Source organism: Carassius gibelio, chromosome A7, assembly GCF_023724105.1.
Source record: "Carassius gibelio isolate Cgi1373 ecotype wild population from Czech Republic chromosome A7, carGib1.2-hapl.c, whole genome shotgun sequence".
In the NCBI taxonomy this organism is placed as follows: Eukaryota; Metazoa; Chordata; class Actinopteri; order Cypriniformes; family Cyprinidae; genus Carassius; species Carassius gibelio.
This window is the reverse complement of record NC_068377.1, coordinates 12258659-12278937: the sequence shown is the minus strand read 5'-3', so window position 1 is coordinate 12278937 and position 20279 is coordinate 12258659. Positions and strand designations below refer to the sequence as shown.

The 20279-nt window shown below is 38.1% G+C and overlaps 3 protein-coding genes across 5 annotated transcripts; 1 reads left to right on the top strand and 2 right to left on the bottom strand.

Annotated features, from left to right (window-relative positions):
- Positions 1–589: 589 nt before the first annotated feature.
- LOC128017746 (katanin p80 WD40 repeat-containing subunit B1) lies at positions 590–9061 on the bottom strand. 3 transcript variants are annotated; one of them, XM_052603223.1, is made up of 19 exons: positions 8801–9061; positions 7304–7439; positions 7061–7191; positions 6870–6987; positions 6078–6178; positions 5901–5942; positions 5521–5604; positions 5302–5417; positions 5122–5193; positions 4883–5033; positions 4426–4610; positions 3809–3960; positions 3566–3684; positions 3264–3482; positions 2681–2830; positions 2392–2468; positions 2244–2318; positions 1617–1733; positions 590–1312 (listed from the first exon to the last, which is right to left on the bottom strand). In XM_052603223.1, exons 2-19 carry the CDS (start codon positions 7341–7343, stop codon positions 1177–1179), a joined length of 2085 nt encoding a protein of 694 aa, XP_052459183.1. In that variant the 5' UTR covers positions 7344–7439; positions 8801–9061; the 3' UTR covers positions 590–1176. The 3 variants fall into 3 exon arrangements, with proteins under 3 accessions (XP_052459183.1, XP_052459184.1, XP_052459185.1); XM_052603224.1 differs by lacking the exon at positions 8801–9061 and adding an exon at positions 8622–8767; XM_052603225.1 differs by lacking the exon at positions 8801–9061 and adding an exon at positions 7524–7542.
- Positions 9062–9536: 475 nt separating this feature from the next.
- LOC128017748 (transmembrane protein 208) lies at positions 9537–12133 on the bottom strand. Its single transcript, XM_052603228.1, has 6 exons — positions 11923–12133; positions 11674–11769; positions 11516–11575; positions 10743–10879; positions 10536–10620; positions 9537–10445 (listed from the first exon to the last, which is right to left on the bottom strand). Exons 1-6 carry the CDS (start codon positions 11926–11928, stop codon positions 10302–10304), a joined length of 528 nt encoding a protein of 175 aa, XP_052459188.1. The 5' UTR covers positions 11929–12133; the 3' UTR covers positions 9537–10301.
- Positions 12134–13512: 1379 nt separating this feature from the next.
- LOC128017745 (cytochrome P450 2F2) lies at positions 13513–19789 on the top strand. Its single transcript, XM_052603222.1, has 9 exons — positions 13513–13707; positions 13917–14079; positions 14229–14381; positions 14562–14722; positions 14968–15141; positions 15247–15385; positions 15987–16174; positions 16446–16587; positions 18859–19789. The coding sequence occupies exons 1-9, from the start codon at positions 13546–13548 to the stop codon at positions 19065–19067; spliced, it is 1491 nt and encodes a 496-aa protein (XP_052459182.1). The 5' UTR covers positions 13513–13545; the 3' UTR covers positions 19068–19789.
- Positions 19790–20279: the final 490 nt, after the last annotated feature.

Here is a 20279-nt window from a genome sequence, read left to right as displayed (position 1 = left end):
TTATCACCACTGCACTGCAGTACTTTCACGCCAATATCTATCTATATATATATATATTTTTTTTTTTTTTTAAATTGAGGTTGATTGCTTTGAATCATTTTGTAGGTAAACATTCTTATACATGCAACACTATGTTCTCTTTCAAATATGATTTAACTGCTTTAAACTCTGTATCATAGAACAGTAACTTCTGTCTTTTTTTATCTTGTGGAAGTTCTTTGCACAACTGTTAAATATAACGCAACCTACTTTAATAAAACTGTGGTTACTGTAGGAAAGGTTACTACATGTTTACTCTAGTCCTATTACTGCAATATTACTATAGTACTACTATGGTATCAAAATCATGGTATATGCACCCAAAAAAAAAAAAAAAGAAAAGAAAAAAAAAAAAAAGGGCTACTACAGTAATACCATGGTTGCTTGCTCAGGCTGTATTGAGTTTTAAAAGCATGACCTCAAATAAGACTAGTTTTTACTGTAGTATAGTATCTTAAAATGGCATTCAGAAAAAGTCACCAAGACATTTGTGTTTCTAATACTTTGAAGTTCTTCCATTAGGCATTTTTACTAATAACACATTATGTGCTTAAGGGCGAAAATGCATTGCATTTATTGCAGTTCATGCAAATACATTCAATAGCGTAGTGATACATGAAGCACTGCTTACACAAGTTACTCTCAAACCAAGCATTTTTCAGCTGATCAATGTGACAAATTCAGAAATGTGCAAGATCTGCTCAGGGAACTTTTGTCCTCACCCAAAGCTCTTGATGAGATGGGTTCCTATTGAAAAGACTTTGCATACTGATTAAATCTGACCACACATTTAGAATGAATGAAGCATTCAAAGCATATATATATATATATATAAAAAATTGTAAATGTTTTTGGTAAATTCTTCCTCTTTATTGTTAGTGTTTACAAAAACAAGCTGTGTATTTCAAATAAATGTAGACAAAGAAACTTAACCACTAGGAAAATAACCACCAAAAACCTATATAAATAATCAAGTGTGCTTGCGAGAGCTCACACACGTAAGTGTTAGATGAAAAGTCCATTCAAGTTCAGTCACTGAGCCCAGTACTTTGCCTCGTCATTACCAAGCTTTGCGTGGGGAGATTGAGGAGTGCGTGTCTCTGACTGTATGTGTGTGTGTGTGTGTGTGTGTGTGTGTCAGTAGTCCAATGGGGCCATAAGTAGCTGTAGCTCTTTGAAAGTGCTGCCATGACGACCAACCTGCTCCGCCCGGTTCTTCACTACATTACTGAGGTTCTTCAGCTGCTTATAGCATGCTTTACATTTCTGATGCCTGGAAGAAATTTTTATATATTAAACACACAGAGAACACACAACTCATTCTAAAAATCGCGAAAAAAAAAAAAAAGCCAAAATAAACTAACATTCTGCTTTAATTAAACTTATGTGGTTACATTGTTAGCCATGGGCAGAATATGTTTGGTTAAACTGAGAATCATTAGTAGATCAGTCAGCACAGTGAACGGAGAATAAGGAATGTAAAGAAATCAATGATAAGCATAAATAACCCAGAGACTCAAGCTAAATAAAAAAAAATAAAAAATAAAAACCAGTATGGGTGGTTGTTGTGTACTAACCTCTCCTCTCGAGTAATGTCTACTCCTACAGATGGAGGAGCAGCCAGCGTGTCTGAGATTAAAGGCCAAAAACGCTTCACGATCAGCTTTAAAGATATACAACCAGTCTGTACATAACTGTAGAAAGACAAGGAAATTTTACTTGATCACCTTGTCCAGACATTGTTGATAGATGGTCATCTCAAAACCATGTAAACCTGCTCCCTGTTTAAATCCATAAATGCTTTTTGAAAGCAGGTCATTTATTAACAGCCAGACAAGTGCTGCACAAGAGACATAACGCTCACCTGATTCTAATGTTAGCATGAAGCATACATTTTAAATAAAACACACCCAATATTTTACACCCGTGTGTGATGGAACAATTTCCATTTAATGCTTTAATAAAAAGTAGCATAATATAATTTTCACAGTAATTTTACTAAACTATAATCGTATATGCAGTATGTATATAAATTTAATTTATAATTATAGGGTCTTAAAAGGTGTTAAAACTCATCCCAGTCCATCAAAATACACTTTAGAGATTATTATAGCCGGACAGGCCTGCCTATCAGATGGGTTACATACACTCAGCTCACCAAGTCTTTTGCAGCACAGTTAAGGTTATAACCACTAATAAGTTACCTTTCATATTTGCTCTGCAGCAAATCCTCAATCTGCGGCAAGATGGACGTGCAGAGGTCCAATTTCCACAGCGAACTAAAAGAGAATAACTTATAACTTCTGCTAAAATTATGCTAAGAAGTGAGCGAGAATGTGTGTGGATGCTTACGGTTTGAGGTTAAGTATGTTAAGGACGTCCACCACAATAGAAAGATCATTCATAGATACAGCTGAATCCAGTGAAGTCTAGGCAACATGCAGGGAAAGAAACGCAAACACTGCTTTTAGTGTACTGCTGCTTTCAATAATAGCCCATTACAGCATTTACTAGATTACATTACAAATACATTTTCGATGTGCCGCAGTAAATGTATCCATCAGCCAGTAATGGATCTCATTACGATTCATTTGTCCCACAATTTATCAAAGCTCATCAGCTTGAGTGCTGTTGCACTTACCTTGACATCACCACTGGCCCAGACAGAGCGTACTGTGTCCAGGTTTTTATATCGACTGGTCAGCATTACGCACATGGTGTCATGCCCTTTCCTGATCTGTGCTAACGCCTCTTCATCTCCCATCGCGCCAGCTTTAGCATTTCGCACATGCTGTTAAAACAGTATTCAACCGAATCACTCAGCATTTTACATAACTGCTACAGAATTGGTCAGTATAAATACTTTTAAAAAGGTAACTTTTAGGTATCATGTACCTTAGGGTACTAACATGCACCCTTTAGGGCTAAGTAGAAGAATAGCGGCCTGGACTGCTGACAGCGGACTCTGTTATTGACTATTTTGTATGAGATGAATTGGTAGTGATTAAGTATTTGGCTATATTTGACAACAAACCCACACATGGATCCATTTAGGGTTATGAACATTACCATAATAACAGAAAATCATCAAAAGGTTGGGAACAGCGCCAAGATTCTAATAATTACAGCAATTCATACATGACACGAACACAGCATAATACAAGGGAATCATCTTAAGGGAACAATAGTGTTAGACAGTAACGTTAAACACCCATTGAACTCACAGAAAGGAAGTCCCCTGCATTGAGGCCAATTGGCTCGTTACGTGTCGAGAGGATGATTCCTGTAGAAGGTTTAGGTTTGGTGGTTGTGACCACAGGACGAGAGGGAGAGGTCACTGAAGTGGTCACCACTGCTACTGGACGGGGAACAGCAGCGATCACGGTTGGTTCCACTCTTTGAACTGGAGTAGAGGAGGTAATGGGACCTTTTAACTGTCCTGCCTGAAAATACACAATCATCAAATATCACAGCCTACACTTAGGACGTACTTGATCAAGGGACATTTAAGAAATAGAAAACCTACCCTGTCTATTACTGGAGTTACAATCTTAACCGCCGGGCCAGGTTTCTCAAGTACACTCTCGGAGAAAGAGTGCTCTAGAGGAGCTGGGAAAGGTTCTGTTCTTTTTGGTGGCGTACGTGCTGCATGGAAAAACAGAACAGGACAGACCAGAGACAAAAGCAAATGAGATTATATACACCATGGCACAAGTGAAGCAGCATGGGTGAAAACTGCCTAACCTAATATTGTGCAACTAAAACTCACAGATGACACTGTGTGGCTGAAAGATCTCTTTATAATCTTCTGGGTTGGTGATTTCTGCACTGCTCTCTTTGTCTTCCTTCTCATCCTCGCTGCTGGGACTTCTCCTCTCTCCTTCTGGACTCCGGCGATCGGCCTCTGAACTCTGCTTCATCCTACACAAAGCACAGAAGATCAGCAGTATTAAATGCATTAGACAAACCTGGTTTTTGCAATTTTATGACATGTTAAGAGACAATTCAAAAGTTTTTTTAATGATTTCTGAAGTCCCTTATGTGCACAAGAGCTGCATTAATTTGTAAAGGTCTCTCCAGGAGTCTTTGAATAAAAAAGGTCAAAAGAACAGTATGTGAAATAGACTTTTGTAACAACGTAAAAGCCTTTACAGATTCAATTTAACACACCCTTGAAATTAAGTCGCTTAGATTTAAGCTTTTAAAAATCAAAAGCAACTGCATTCAAGCTAAATATTTAAAATGCACACATTCCCTAGGAACCTTTAGAGTGGTAAACTCCATGCCCTGTTTAAGCTACAGTGAGTGTAAAAACACCATGCTGACATTCTATGGTCTACATGAGTGTATGCAGGATACATCCGTAAGACAAAAAAAAAAGCTCACTCCTGTCCAGTGCAGGATGTAGTGGGTCGTTCGTAATTCCGCCGTAGTGTTGTTCCCAGTGCAGATGTGGGAGCTGGGATCGGCTTGTCCTGAATCAGCCCTTGGATCACAGATCCTGACTTCTTCACTCGGCTGAGATCAACAACGTACCAGCTCACGTTATTTTGACTGTAGGACACCGCAATCTATTCAAGAGACAGATGACAGACGCTGTTAAAACACCTTTTAACGTTTTCCTCCAGAAGAGTTTCCCCAGAATGTGTTTCTGGTCAGATGGCCCCTGTACACGTCTTCAGAGATCAGAGTGGAAATGGTCACAACGGGACCTCTCCCACCAAACAGGTTCATTTAATCATCCCAGAAAGCAAGAGGAACACTAGTTCATAAAATAGTACAGCTCCCACTCACGTCTATATGTAAAATATAAAAAAAAAAATAGATGTATAAAAGTACAAACCATTTGGTTGTTGCTGATGGCCAGGTCAGAAACTTTGCCCCAGCCTACATGCACAACATCAAAGCAGCGGTCAGGCTCCCAGCCATACACTCGTAGTGTGTTCTCCGAGCCGCTGTACAAGCAGCTACCATCAGGATTAAACAATATACTCCTGAGAAAAAAAATAAAATAAAATAAAGAATTCAGCTTGGGTTTAAACAGAGAACAAAAACAAACACAAACATATCCAGACAAATCACCTCACAACTCCCGTCTCGCCCTCTGATGAACCAATCATGTTGAATTTCTCCAGGTCCCACAGCTTAACAGTCCTGCAGCAAATACACAAATCACACAATGAGGGTGCCACAATAAACCTGGGCAAAAGCAGCACTGAACATAATTTAAGCCACATTTCTATACAGACACACACACAGTACCGATCTGCACTCCCAGAGGCGAGCAGGTACTCATTGGGGTGGAACTGCACAACATTGACTGCTGAGGTGTGTGATGTGAATTCAGTGATCATCTTGCCTGCAATCAGATCCCACAGCTAGATGGGGGAACAGAATGAGAGTACACATTAAAAACTATTATTTCTTCATCTGACAAGGCAAGATAAAGTCCAAAATTGAGATGTTCGGCATAGCTCTTACCTTTACTGTGCTGTCATCACTGGCTGAAGCGAGCCATTTCCCATCAGGACTGAAGGCTAGACAGTGCACAGGCTGAGTGTGACCCTGCAAAGAAACATTGTTATATAGTGCTTTATTGGCACATTTGAATGGTTTTACATTTAAAGTCTTTTAAACACAATGAATTTCCCGTTTTAAAGAAAGCGCATAAACCAATGGTTGAATCTTGTAACACAAGACACAAAATAAAACATTGCACAAAACAGTAGAGTAGGATAGATTGAGAGCTCCTCACTAATCCACAGATTAATCATGTGCTCAGACACAACCGAGTGTTAAGGGTGATTAGCCTGGCTTCTGATTGTACAGACAGACACACACACACAACATCTTGTACTTGCCTTATATCTGAACACACATCCCTTTCTTCTCACATCCCACAACTAGACAAACAAAAAACGAAAATTCAACTTTGAAAAGATACTCAATCTCAGTAAAACAAAGTAAATGAGTAAGAATCAAATTATTTGATTAATCTATAAAGCTTCAAAGTTGTAAGTCAAATACATTTAACACACCTTAATATTGCTATCCACGGAGCCAGACGCCAGGTATTCTCCCATGGGGTGAAAGTCCAGACTGCAGACACTGGCCTTGTGCCCCATCAAAGTGCGCAGAACTTAAAAGAAATGAATTAGGCTGTGGATAAACATACTTTAAACGATTTGTCCATCTCAGAATGTGTTTCTGGTCAGATGGCCCCTGTACACGTCTTCAGAGATCAGAGTGGAAATGGTCACAACGGGACCTCTCCCACCAAACAGGTTCATTTAATCATCCCAGAAAGCAAGAGGAATGCCATTTCACTACGTTTTCTAAATCCTGCTCTACATAAAATATTAACCTGGTGCCCCATTAGTGAGCCGAACATCAATTCAAAAGCAGAAAGACACATTTTTGTCATGTTATCAGTTAAAAATGAACAATGATTGGTTGAATCTCATAGGCTGTCAATAAAGTTATTTCACCCTATAACCCTAAAGACTCAATTTTACAATAAATAACATGAAGCCTATATTTAGGACCATTCGAATATTTTACATTTTCTTGAATTATTTTTTTCTCAGAATGTTTTTTTTTTATGGTCTTCAAAATATAACAACTTCTAAATTCAGACCCACTTTGAATCATGTCTTTTCCTAACAATTTGACGCAAGTACATAACACAAAGGGGGACACCTTCTCTTGATTTTGGAGATCAACTTACGCTCCACATTTTATTTAGCTGATAAGATTAAGAGAATATCCCCATTTCTTAATTTAGAAATTGTGTTAACCAAAGTGCAAAAGATGCAGCACAAACCGCATACTTTTAGCAGCCTCCAAATCCCAAAGCCGGAGAGAGCCGGACTGAGAACCGGCCACCACACGCTCTTCAGAACTGTTGAACTGGATACACTCCACAGGGCTGGTGTGGCCCGTCAGACTCTACACAACAGACATACACTGCATCAAATAGTTGTGAGAAACTCAAATAAACATTTAACGGAGAGAGTTTTACCATAATGCAGTTTGGTTTGCTGACAGCCCATATATTAACTCTGCAGTCCTCACCGCCAGTGGCCAGCAGGCGCCCAGACGCTTTCCCCAACACCAGTGAAGACACATTGCTGGAGTGAGCCACAATCTCCTCTGAACAACATGCACGAAAAAATAAATGCCAGTCACATTCACCACAACTTTAAACCGAGATCTTGACTATTTAAAACATTCTGCTGACTCACGGCCAGGAATTTATACTCACGCAGTTTCCACGACGTTATCGTGGTGTTGGTGAGAGCCATCGTGATGATTGTGCGATGGAGTCAACTCACTCTGCTCATTCCACCAACACATAAATGTTATGAATGTGATGGATTTACTTGATCTTCTCTGTCCATCTGTTAAAATGAGAACAGAGTAAATGACGAGCATAACAAGCACTTTAAACTTCAGGACAACAAACCACTATGCCAAAAGTGTACCTTTTCATCCTTGACCTTTCATGACTTTTAGAGTTCAGGTCAGATTAGATCGAACATGGGTGAAGTTTGATATAGACAAAAGACATAAATTATTATTAAACCATTTCATGAACTTGCTTTTCTTTTTATTGCAAGTATTTTTACAAAATCCCAGCTTTTTTTTTTTTTTTGTCTTGAAAACATTTAATGATCCATTTAATCTGAATAGCATTTAACATTTAATCAGTCAAAAGTCTTGAGGTTAATTTCACACTGATGTAATTTTATGTATCTGAAAAATAAAGATCTGCAACATTGAAAATCAAAGCTTTTGTGCCTACATTAACGTGGAACTTGTAGACTATTGTTTTTAAAATTTGAAATATGAAAAACTAAAAGACAATTATAATATCAGCAACTAAACTAGAATACATTCGTATGTCTGTATGAATAAATATGCAATTTCCAGCCTAATCTTTTTCAATTGGTTTGTGCCTTGTTATTATATTAAGTGGCTTCTTTCTTTGTCCCAGGTAGGGGTAATGTCACGTACCCCAACAGTAAAAGCATATTGTTCTTTAGAGCTCATATAACTCAATTTAAAGCAATTATTCGATGTAAAATCATGTTTATCATGAGAAAGCGCTCAAATGCAATGCGTTTATGGACAAAGAGCAATCATGTAACGCCGTTTCAAACTATGATCTTTCACGTGTGGCTGAAACCTAACCTTAGTCTAACTAAACATTTATACACAAACATACGCACATTTATACATCAACATACAGTCCGAAACTGGTGCTAGATTAAATAAATCATCGAGGCATGATATCCAACTGAAGGATTTGCCACGCGAGCGTGCATCACAGCTAACGTTAGCGCTTGTACGTTATGTGAACATGAACGGTTTGTAAGCAACCTATCTTTTTTCCATCCTTATTTATTTTAAACCCCGTTAAAGGCTTTACTAACAAATCACAATGATAGACAACGTAACGTTAACTGGTTAACGTTAGCGACTTAAACGCGTTGTTGTTGTCTGGCAACTTTCCGCTAGCTTCACGAAGTAACGTTAGCCAACAAACTCCTCTGAACTGTAAACAAAGATCCTGCATTTACTTGATTATCTTATCTGCTGTTAAAGTCCAGGAACCGTTGGCGTTTATTTATGAGATGAAAGTTGACGATAAACACTCGACCGACAAACATCGACCCACTTCACACACTTCAATGTTGCTATTGTCATGTTTCTGATTGGTTGCTAACTAAGTTAGCGGTAGCTTAGCAACAGTTCTTACCTTGCTTGTGTTGGTGACGGTCAGTCCGAGTTAAATAGGGACTCTCATTACTGCTGCAGCCTGCTGACAGACAGATCAGATCAGCACTAATGGGAAAAAAAGATTAGTTAAAGAAACAAGATTCGAGTGCGCGCATTTCATCTTGCGCATGCGCATTGGATTCACGTCTTGGTCTCAGTCCTGAGGTTCTGCAGCAGCCTTTAACACAGGGGTGTCAAGCTCAGTTCCTGGAAGGCCACAGCCCTGAAGAGTTTGTTTGCAACCCTGCGCAAACATACATACATTGTAGTTTTCAAATAAGCCTGAAGGACTTGATTAGTTGGACCAGGTGCATTTAATTAGGGTTGCATCTAAACTCTGCAGGGATGTGACCCAAAAGGAACTGAGTTTGATACTCATGATTTAACACATCTGATTTATTTCAAGTCACTTAGCTGATGTTCCAACCTGAAGTTCAAACAAGGGAAACATCCAAATTGTACAGCACCGTGGGTTATCAGGATTCAAAAGAACTTCCTGCCTAATTCGGCGGCCCCCTCAACAGTAATCATCTAATATATTTCAGCTCTTTAAATAAAGCTCACAAGTTGAATCAAGTCTGCTTGACATTAAAGCATGTTGTGTTGGGACAGCCTCCAGGAATGTTGCCCGAATGATCCCACTATCCTATGCTCATCCAGGACTGGATCCAAATGAGGAATGATTATATAAATTTTAAAAGAAAATTCACATCAACTCATTTTATAATAGTTTATTTATAATCGTTGGGTCTCCATAAATTTCAGATGAAGCAACTTATTTTTTTTTTATCAGGTTGTCAAGACGCAGTTTTGCTAATTTCTTTAGTCCATTGAAATAGTTCACTAAAATGTTACATCAATTATCATTCGATTATTATTTTTTTATCCTTATCTACTTTGTGTTCCCTCAAGGCAGCACCAGGCTGCACCTGTAGCTTCACCAGAACACAACATGTCAGATATAATCAATGTTGATACAGAATCAGCACATGATCCCCCCGATACAGAATAATAAAAATCATATTTTCTGAAAGGCCCTAGAGGGAATTCCACAAGCTGAACTCAAGTGCTGTGAAATGTCACACGGTTGGTGAAGCTCATACAGCCTCAGGTCTACCTTTCTGAGGGGAAATGGGCCATGTAGCTGCACCTGCTGAAAAGTACTCAACAGCAATTGAAACTATGATATGAAAGCTCACCATAGTAAGCAACTGAATTTTGTGTGAGTTTAACTCACTTGTGGAGCCCCCCTCAGAGGCATACCTGAGCTAAAGATTGTAAGATGGACAAAGTAAGAGAAAGGAACCAAAGAGCTGGAAAGGACGGAGCAGTTCATGACAAGAGAGCAAAAGTCAAAGACACTTTACAGTGCTCATCTATGGTCTGGACTAACCTGTCATAACAAATATCTCCGAGTAATTTAGATCACGTGTTCTTTGTAATTGTTCAATAAATGTATAAAAAAAAAAACATGGACAGCTCTAGAATTTCTTCATCTGTCGTCTTTCCTGACGCCTCTGTTTCTTTTCATTCTTCTCGTTCTCTTCAGGGGCTGCCTGTGTTTCGGCAGAAAACCAGGGGCCCAGGAAGCTCACCCACAATAAATGCAAAGCCCTTGCAGGTGCCTGGTGTGAAGAGAAAGCAAATGATACGGTTTCAGTAAAAATGTAATCGTGAAACCTCAAAGGTATCACAATCAGAGCAATTAGTCTCACCAACAGCCAGAAGTACCAGAAGTAGGATGACAGAGTGCTGAGGACCTGAACAATAGCAGTAAGAAGTATCACATCCTTCAGGTGTCTGCATGTCAATACATAAAAATAAAAAAAAAACAGTTATGGTTATGAAGAGTAATTAGCAGCACTGTCTGAAAATACACATACAAAGGGGGAATAAATAAACAGATTAAACATCCCACTCACTCTGCCATGCCCTGTTCCATATTAAGATCAATCCCTCCATCCATCAAGGCACCATCTTCAGCAAATGCAGGTTGGGCCATTGCTGACATAGATTTGTAGCCGCCGATGTAGATTGCCACTGCGAACATTAGAAAGAACTGGTACAAAGGAGACAAAGAGGGAAGTGAATTACATTTACCAAAATATTGGAAACCGCCAAAAGTTTATAATCTCACTGTTGACTTAAAACCCCATATACAGTCGTCTAAATAAAAAAAATTAAGCAAAGCCATAGATGTAAAGAAATGGATATTGCTGTCTATATCAGGGTTTTTCAAACTGGGGTCCGCAAGGGAGTGCTAGAGGGGCCATAAAAAAAGTTTAGAGAAGAGCAGTTTCAAAAGTATAAAATAAATACACACACACACACACACACAAAAAGATTAAAAACAAATAAGATTGAAATGTAAATAATACTCCTTTCATTAATGTACAAAACTGATTAGGGAAAAAAAACATAATAGTATAACACAATACAAAGTAAAGTTTTGTCCAGTACAAACTGGGTCATTATACACAAAAAAATATACATTTATATAGTATATGCGGTTTATATTTTAGAATGGGGCACCTCATATAAGGCTAATTATGGGGGTCAATGACATCTAAAAGATTGAAAACACCTAGTCTATTTGTCACATGTAGATATGGCTGCAGCATTTGCAAGATTTGCTCATACACACAACTGAATGCAAAAGTCATGATGCTCTTATTCACTTCATACTCTGACTTACCCATGTCCAAAATGTAGATGAGTTATAAAAGAGCAAGAGATTGACCACTGCATAAATAGTCTGAAAGAATACAACACCAATACATCCATTAAAATGTGTCTTTAATGTTAACAGTGAGCATGTACAGAGGCACAGTGAGACTCGGACGCATGTCTTACGTTTGCTCCCAGGATGATTCTGCTGTAGAACTTCAGAGAACCCTGGTTCTCTTCAAGGATTTGTTTCTTGCCTTTGGTTCCAACTTTCCCTTTCGGCTAACGAGAGACATATTGCTTAACAAGACAGCACTGACACACAGAAAATCACAATCTCGCCAGTCAGAATATGCAGCTATCACATGGAAGCATTTAAAGACACAGTTATTAATCATGTTTCTGTTTTAAAAGCTAGTCAGGCTTGTCTCATACCGCCATCTCCCCCGAGTTTTCCTTCTCGTTCGACTATTTCACCTGATAACGACTTTCTCTTTAGGCATCTAAAAAAACTAACGGATCTGATTTTAATTTTATTTTAAAGAATGATCTTCAAACCCGAACAACTACTAGATGATACCCAAGCAAAATACACATCAGCGCTCGCGAACACGTTTCCGTCGCTTTGAAAATGCGTCACAGATACCAAAAAAGGACTTGTCGCCAACTCGTCACGAACATGACTGCACTGCAAAGACAAATGTAAAGCTTTTCATTTTGAATTAACTTGTCTGTACAATATTCAACATTTAGATTTTTGATAGCAATAAAAATAACAATAAATCATAGCAACATACAAATATGTATTTTACGCAATTAGACCTTAAAAGGGTTTTTAGGTTTCTCTTGTCCAAAACAAACTAACAGATACCAAAAGTATTTTAGGATACAACAGAACTTAAAGACAATCGTTAATGATGAAGAAAAAAAGAAGAAAATTATTTTTAAGAATGTATTTCTCCTAACCCACACAGAACTACCACTAACTCTTTCCTAAACACTTGTTCGTCATTATAATATAGCATAATTGTCCTGATCCAAGAGGTCTAAATGTTGTTTTGGAGGTAAGCCAGTAAAATTTATAGCTTAACATAGTTTTTAAAATCTTGTAGAATCAACTACAATTCCTGAAAGAATTTCATGTATCTTAACAAAAAAAAAAAAGACTTCATATGATATAATTAAATTAAAAACATTCACTGCCCTTTTTTGTAGGTTAAAGGGTTTTTTTAGGTAAAAAAATAAAATAAAAAAACCATCCCAATGCTGAAGGACGTACTATCTCACTATGATAAGCCAAAAACCAACAGCACAGTCTAAAAACAATTTGCTGTGCAATGTGCCAAGCGGGCCTATGTTGACTGCACAAGTCACAGAGTAGTGTTCAGTCGCAAAGTTCATTTGTGAAATAAGCTTCTTTTTGTCAGTTCATTTTATTTTAAGAATACCTGATGCTGAAAGCTGAACATTGGCTTATTCTTAGCTTGATTGAGATCGTGGCTCTCTGGAGTAGGTACAGACAATGGTGAGTCATGGTGCATAAAATTGGAAAGGTACCAGTTAAACATAATGCCATTTCAGTACTATGACAGTTTAATTCATTTTAAGCTCTTTTGTGCATTTCAAAGAGCTCATGTGATCATAAAGCCTCACAAATATCTTATACTTCAAATATAAGAAACTAAACTAGACTGAAAATACAATTTAGTTTTAGTCTCCACAATATTTAGCCAGAAACAGAAATGTAACTAATAATGTGTTAATGCAACACAAACTTGGACAGTGTCATAGTGCCTGTTTACGTAAAATGAACTTTCAGGAACAAATTTATCATGAGTATTGACATTGACCTCTGGTGTAAGTATCATTAACGTGTCACCCATACTCCAAATTAAAGTTTACCTTTTCACCTACATAATCAGTGTTTCCTGACTCAGGTTCAACAAAGTTTAAAAAGTTCAGCAGAGTTTAAAGAGGAAGTTTTGTGTGCATGCGTATCAGTTCTCCGTCTTCATTAAATAGCAGGTTTCAGACGGGCCGTCCAGTAGATCACTAATCATGTTGACCGCACTTGTTCTGTTGTGTCTCGGACTCTTTCTTCTGTACTTGCAATTCAGAATTCGACGACCTAAAAACTTCCCCCCTGGACCCACTCCTGTTCCATTTTTTGGAAATCTGCTTCAACTGGACCACACAAACCCGTTAAAGGACTTCGACAAGGTACTTTAAGCGCATCATTTTTAAACACACATAAGATGGAGACTGCTGCATTAACAATACATTTTTATTGGTATAAAACTCATAGTGAAATAAATGAAAAATTTGCTGGAAACAAGCAATGAAAGGAAATCAGAATTTGTTCATACAGTATAACATGAAAAACATGCTGCTGTGAGTCTGTGCTCTTTAACATGAATGTTTTTGTGCAGTTTGCTCAGCGCTATGGGTCCATCTATGGGCTGTTCATTGGCAGCCAGCCAGCAGTGGTGTTGACAGGTCAGAAAATGATCAGGGAGGCTCTGATCACACAAGCGGTGGAGTTTGCTGGCAGATCAGACAACATGATGGTCAGTCATGTAACAAATAGCAAAGGTAATGCAGTATAAACCAAATACAGCCAGCATACTACTATATAACACAGATAAGTGCATTGCATTCAGCAGGGAATATGATACAAATTAAGCTTGGAACTCTTCCAGTTGGGCTTAAAGGCTTCCTGGCTGATTACTATGTTTGTTTAGGGGTGATCATGGCAGATTATGGAGAAAGTTGGCGGGAACATCGACGCTTTGCTCTGACCACACTAAGGGACTTTGGCCTTGGAAAGAAAAGTATGGAGAAGAGGATTCTAGAGGAGGTCAAATATATCTGCTCACATTTGAAGGAATCTGTTGGTATATACGTTCTCCTTATCTGTGACACTTTTAATTTTTATATGTACATAGTCCAGTAATGCAATCACATGTTCAGTTTCTAATGTGTGAATATAGGCATTGTTATGATCTTAAAAATTGCCAGAAAATATTCAGCTTCAAGAATGGAAAACATCTCTTTTATCTCTACATCCCTGCCAGGAAAGTCCATTGACCCTGAACATCTGTACCACCAAGCTGCTTCAAACGTTATTGCCTCAATCATTTTTGGCTCACGTTTCAATTATCAGGATGAATATTTCCAGATATTGATCTCAAGCATTGAAAAACTTACTAAGATTATCATTGGACAATGGGCAATGGTAAATACAATGAAAAGTAAAGACACTGTTTATTTACACTGAGTGCTAATAGCCTGCCTTGTTGCTAAAGGCTATTTACATAAACGTATGCTTTTTATACTCTACTGCTGTTTATATATATATATAAAGTTTAAATTTACAGTATTGCTGCTATCAAAATAAATAATATGTAGTAGAGACTGTAATTTGTACACGAATGGGTAGACTGTTGACAGACAGAATCCAATTTTATTTTTGATTTGCAGCTTTACGAAATAGCCCCAGTGTTAAGGATTTTCCCACTGCCATTCTGCAAGGCTTTTCAGTATTATGGGGAAATTAAAAATCACATTCTTAAGGTTGTGGATGAGCACAAGAAGTCACGTGTTACCGGAGAGCCCAGAGACCTGATTGACTGTTACCTGGAGGAGATAGAGAAAGTAAGATATACTCATATGTCTTTGTGTGTGTTACATGTTTTTATTGGAATTTATCAGCACAATATGAGTTTAACATTCTTTGTTTGTGGATCGTTTCGTTTTCAGAGAGCAGATCAACGCACCACATTTGACGACTCACAGATGGTCACTTTGCTGTTTGACCTGTTTGCGGCTGGAACTGAAACAACCTCTAACACACTGCGCACTTTAACGCTCTATTTGATGAGTCACACTCACATACAGGGTAAGGAATGTGGGTAAGATGTGTCAGATCCCTTCATTTTATTGAGAGTTTTTATACTAAAAACATTTTTGCATATCAGAGTAAATTATTTAGATGAAAAAAAAAAAACTCAAAAAAAAAAAAAAAAAAAAAAATATATATATATATATATATATATATATATATATATATGCCCTGCTTGTATTTACAGCAACTTTCATTGCAGGTGCAAAATATTTCTATGAACATAAAAATATTCAACAGCTAAGACATAAACTGAACAAGATCTACAAGCATTTGATGAACAGAAATGTAATAATGAGTTAACATTTCTGGAATAAAGAGGGGGTCAATATCAAAAGAAACGGTCAGAATCCTGTGTGTCCACCCAGCTGTTTAAAGTACTACAGAGTATCTCATCCTCATGGACTGCACAGGATTTAACAGTTTTTGCTGTTCTGGCACTCAAAGCACTTTACATTTGTCAGGGGGTATCTCCTCATCCACCACCAGTGTGCAGCATCCATTATTAATACAATTATTTTATTTTTGTGTTTTATTTTTGTGAATTGTTTATAAGCAGTGTACTTCTGTCTATTAACATCTATTTATACATTTTCAGAACAATGTCAGCGGGAGATTGATGAAGTGCTTGGTGATCGTGAACATGTCACATTTGAGGACAGAAACGCCATGCCTTATGTTCAAGCGGTGATTCATGAGGGTCAGCGTGTCGGTGACATTGCTCCACTTAGTCTGTTTCACACCGCTACAACCAACACTCAGCTCCAGGGCTACAACATCCCAAAGGTGACATTTACTATAATTACTGAATGGAAACAGCTGCTTCATCATATTACAGTTGTGTTACAATGGCACACACACACACACACACACACACACACACATTTATATATATATGATATGAAAGAAAGAGTAATTAAGAACAACTACCCATAATTTAATCTTAACAAATCAATCCATTACCAAACTATACATTGCAACCCCTAAACAGCATCTTTACTGTAAAGGGTCATTGATTATTGATTATTTTGTAAAAAAAAAACATCTTCTCTTATAGGGGACAATTATCATCCCTTATCTGTCATCTGCTCTCAGAGAAAAAGGTCAATGGAAGTTTCCCGATGAATTTAACCCTCAAAACTTCTTGAATGATAAGGGGGAATTTGTGAAGCCCAATGCATTCATGCCATTCTCTGCAGGTATGTTATAAATGTTTTACTACACTGTGTAATGAGGTCTTTAAATGATTAAACACAGTGGATATTTTTCAGTAGCACTCATTTAGCCTATTAGTGCCAGTGGTGGAAGTCCTTGAGCTGTTTGATTTCACATTTTACACGAGCCAATAGTGTGACAATAACAATACAGTACTTTAATAACATTTTTAATGTTGGCCACAATAAAAGGTCATTCTAAAATGTGCAGTTTTATCACACAGCACGATGCCACAGATGTTGCTAATTTTGAGGGAGCATGCAATTGGCATGTTGACTGCAGGAATGTCCACCAGAGCTGTTGCCCGTGAAGTGAATGTTCATTTCTTTACTATAAGCCATCTCCAAAGGCATTTCAGAGAATTTGGCAGTACACCCAAACCGCCTCACAATCGCAGACCACGTGTAACCACACCAGACCAGGACCTCCACATCCAGCATCTTCACCTCCAAGATCGTCTGAGACCAGCCACCCGGACAGCTGTTGCAACAATCGGTTTACATAACCAAATAATTTCTACACAAACTGTCAGAAACCGTCTCAGGGAAGCTCATCTGCATGCTCGTCGTCCTCATTGGGGTCTCGACCTGACTGCAATTCGTCATTGTAAGCGACTTGAGTGGCCAAATGCTCACATTCGATGGTGTCTGGCACTTTGGAGACACCTTCTCTTCGCATATGAATCCTGGTTTTCACTGTACAGGGCAGATGGCAGACAGCATGTATGGCGTTGTGCGAGTGTTTAGCTGATGTCAGCATTGTGGATCGAGTGGCCCATGGTGGCGGTGGGGTTATGGTATGGGCAGGTGTATGTTGTGGACATCGAACATAGTTGCATTCTATTGATGGCATTTTGAATGCACAGAGATACCGTGATGAGATCCTGAGGCCCACTGTTGTTCCATTCATCCACGACAATCACCTCACGTTGCAGCATGATAACGCACAGCCCTATGTTGCAAGGATGACATGAACTGTCATCAACATGAACTGTACACAGTTCCTGGAAGCTGAAAAAATCCCAGTTCTTGCTTGGCATCTCACGCATTGAGCATGTTTGGGATGCTTTGGATCGGCGTATACGACAGCGTGTTCCAGTTCCTGCCAATATCCAGCAACTTCACACAGCTATTGAAGGAGTGGACCAACATTCCTCAGGCCACAATCAACAACCTGATCAACTCTATGTGAAGGAGATGTTTTGCACTGCGTGAGGCAAATGGTGGTCACACCAGATTCTGACTGGTTTTCGGACCTCCCCCGGATCCCTCAATACAGTAAAACTGCACATTTTAGAGTGGCCTTTTATTGTGGCCAGATTAAGGTACACCTGAGCAATAATCATGCTGTCTAATCAGCATCTTGATATGCTAAACCTGTGAGGTGTATAGATTATCTCGGCAAAGGAGAAGTGCTCACTAACACAGATTTGTGAACAATATTTGAGAGAAACAGGCCTTTTGTGTCATAGAAAAAGTCTTAGATCTTTGAGTTCAGCTTATGAAAAATGGGGGCAAAAACAAAAGTGTTGCATTTATAATTTTGTTCAGTGTATATACTTACATTTAAATTTATAATTTGGTACTAAGCACTTATGGTATTCTTTCATGATTTTACATTGTACCTATATTTTATAATTATAATAATTGTATAATTATATATGTATAATTACACTGTTGACCTATCCCTTACAACTTAACCCACCCAAGGGATACTCCACCTCAAAATGAAAATTTTATCGTTAATCACTTACCCCCATGTCGTTTCAAACCCGTAAAAGCTTTGTTTGTTTTCAGAAAACAATTTAAGATATTTTGGATGAAAAACGGGAGTCAATAACAGTGTCCAGGTCCAGAAAAGTATGACACAATCAGAATAGTCCATCTACCATCAGTGGTTCAACCATAACGCTATGAATCGACGAGAATACTCAGGCCTCCAGGGTTTCATCCAAAATCTCTTAAATAGTGTTCCTAAACGAACAAAGCTTCTACGGGTTTGGAACGACACGGGCGTAAGTGATTAATGGCAAAATTTTCATTTTGGGGCGGAGAATCCTTGTAATCCTACCCATACCCACCAAAACTGTCACTAACTTTACTCTTATTCCACCTCAATAGCAGCAAAAGCTTTGCAATACAATATTAGCTTTTTTTGATGTAAGTACCTAGGACTTAATGCCACTTAATACAAAGTGGGACCAGAATGAACAGTGTGTTTGTTATAACGTTTCGTACATTTACTTTATTCTCTAGGATCTCGTGTGTGTTTAGGAGAAAATCTAGCTCGCATGGAGCTCTTCCTCATCCTGGTCACAGTGCTGCGGCGATTCCGTCTGGTCTGGCCCGAAGATGCAGGAGAACCGGACTTTAAACTTATATTTGGTGGGACACAGTCAGTGAAACCTTACCGTCTGACTGTACAACTACGTACACCTGGGGAGACTTGTAAATCTGTTTACTGAACATACATTGCCCTTCAGGAAAAACCTCCCTCAAAAGTGGGTTATGAGGTTCAAACTCTAAACATCATGCATGATTAACAATGACAATGGCATCAGATGCTAGACTATTTTTATCTTTTAAGCAAAAGTGAAACAATTATGACACACAAGACATTAAATATGCAAGTAAATTAAGTTGTATAAAATTGCAATCTATAACACACCTTTGAAAACTTGCAAAGACAATTATGAAAAACAAATTTTCCCTAATACGTTAAAAACTCAGTTTTTTTGTGTGTTTGCTTATTTACTCAACATCTACAGGAAGTTACAAAACATCCAAAATCAGTCAAGAAATCAAATTATAGTTTGTAGCTTTTGTGCCAACTAGCCCCAGTCACTTTTAATAAATTAAATGTTAATGGTGAAACTTTGATAAGCTTGAAGCTTTATTGCGTTTATCTTTTTTCGATTATCAAAATTTAAAGTGTATCAATTATTTACAACCATTCAGCAGAACCAGTGTGCAATCATGAGACTTCTTGTGTAAGAGTTTGTCTTTTTTAATCCACAAAATTTAATACCACTTACAAGCTGCTATAAAACTCAGGATTCATACAAAGTGTTATGTAGCCTATGGTTTGACAATAACATAACTGAATGTAGTGACTATGAAATTAACGTGAATTATATTGAACAAATATAAATGAATAAAACAAAATGTATCTCTTCAGTACAAAACATCCAAGTATAGGTTCCTCTTCTATAATGGCGTGTTCTTCCAGCTGCTGTTAAACAAAGAAACATAATATGAGTTAAGTTTCAAATTTGAGCCACACAGAAACTAGTATCTAAAGCTCATATTATGAACAGACGATATTTTGTTTCTCTTTTCACGAGGGCAGAACCTGCAGTAAGATAAAGCCCAAACGATAGAGAAAGAGAGATACTGTTGCACCGCAGCGTAGCTCCCAGAGTCACACAGACACTGAAACTTAAACACGGTGCAGTTCAACAACAGAACTAAATTAAAACATGTCTACATTCTACAGAGATCAGTAAAAACGTGCAAAAAAAATTGACTAAATTGACAATAATATTTCCATTACCTGATTATAAACCCTCACACGTGCATCAACCACGTTCAAGTCATGGTTCAAGTGCAGCAGAGCCTTTTCTTCTTCGTCTATCTTATTGGTGGATACGACCAAGTAGACTTGGCATATGTCGCCA

Coding starts and splice junctions, on each gene's coding strand:
- LOC128017746 (XM_052603223.1), bottom strand. CDS start 7,343: ATGGCTCTCACCAACACCACGATAACGTCGTGGAAACTGC. Junction 7,192..7,303: donor GATAACGTCGTGGAAACTGC/GTGAGTATAAAT, acceptor CATGTTGTTCAG/AGGAGATTGTGGCTCACTCC. Junction 2,831..3,263: donor ATGCAGGGGACTTCCTTTCT/GTGAGTTCAATG, acceptor CTGTTTTAACAG/CATGTGCGAAATGCTAAAGC.
- LOC128017745 (XM_052603222.1), top strand. CDS start 13,546: ATGTTGACCGCACTTGTTCTGTTGTGTCTCGGACTCTTTCTTCTGTAC. Junction 14,080..14,228: donor TCATGTAACAAATAGCAAAG/GTAATGCAGTAT, acceptor ATGTTTGTTTAG/GGGTGATCATGGCAGATTAT. Junction 15,142..15,246: donor ACCTGGAGGAGATAGAGAAA/GTAAGATATACT, acceptor TTTCGTTTTCAG/AGAGCAGATCAACGCACCAC.
- LOC128017748 (XM_052603228.1), bottom strand. Junction 10,621..10,742: donor ATGGAACAGGGCATGGCAGA/GTGAGTGGGATG, acceptor ATTGACATGCAG/ACACCTGAAGGATGTGATAC. Junction 10,446..10,535: donor TCTGGTACTTCTGGCTGTTG/GTGAGACTAATT, acceptor TCTTCACACCAG/GCACCTGCAAGGGCTTTGCA.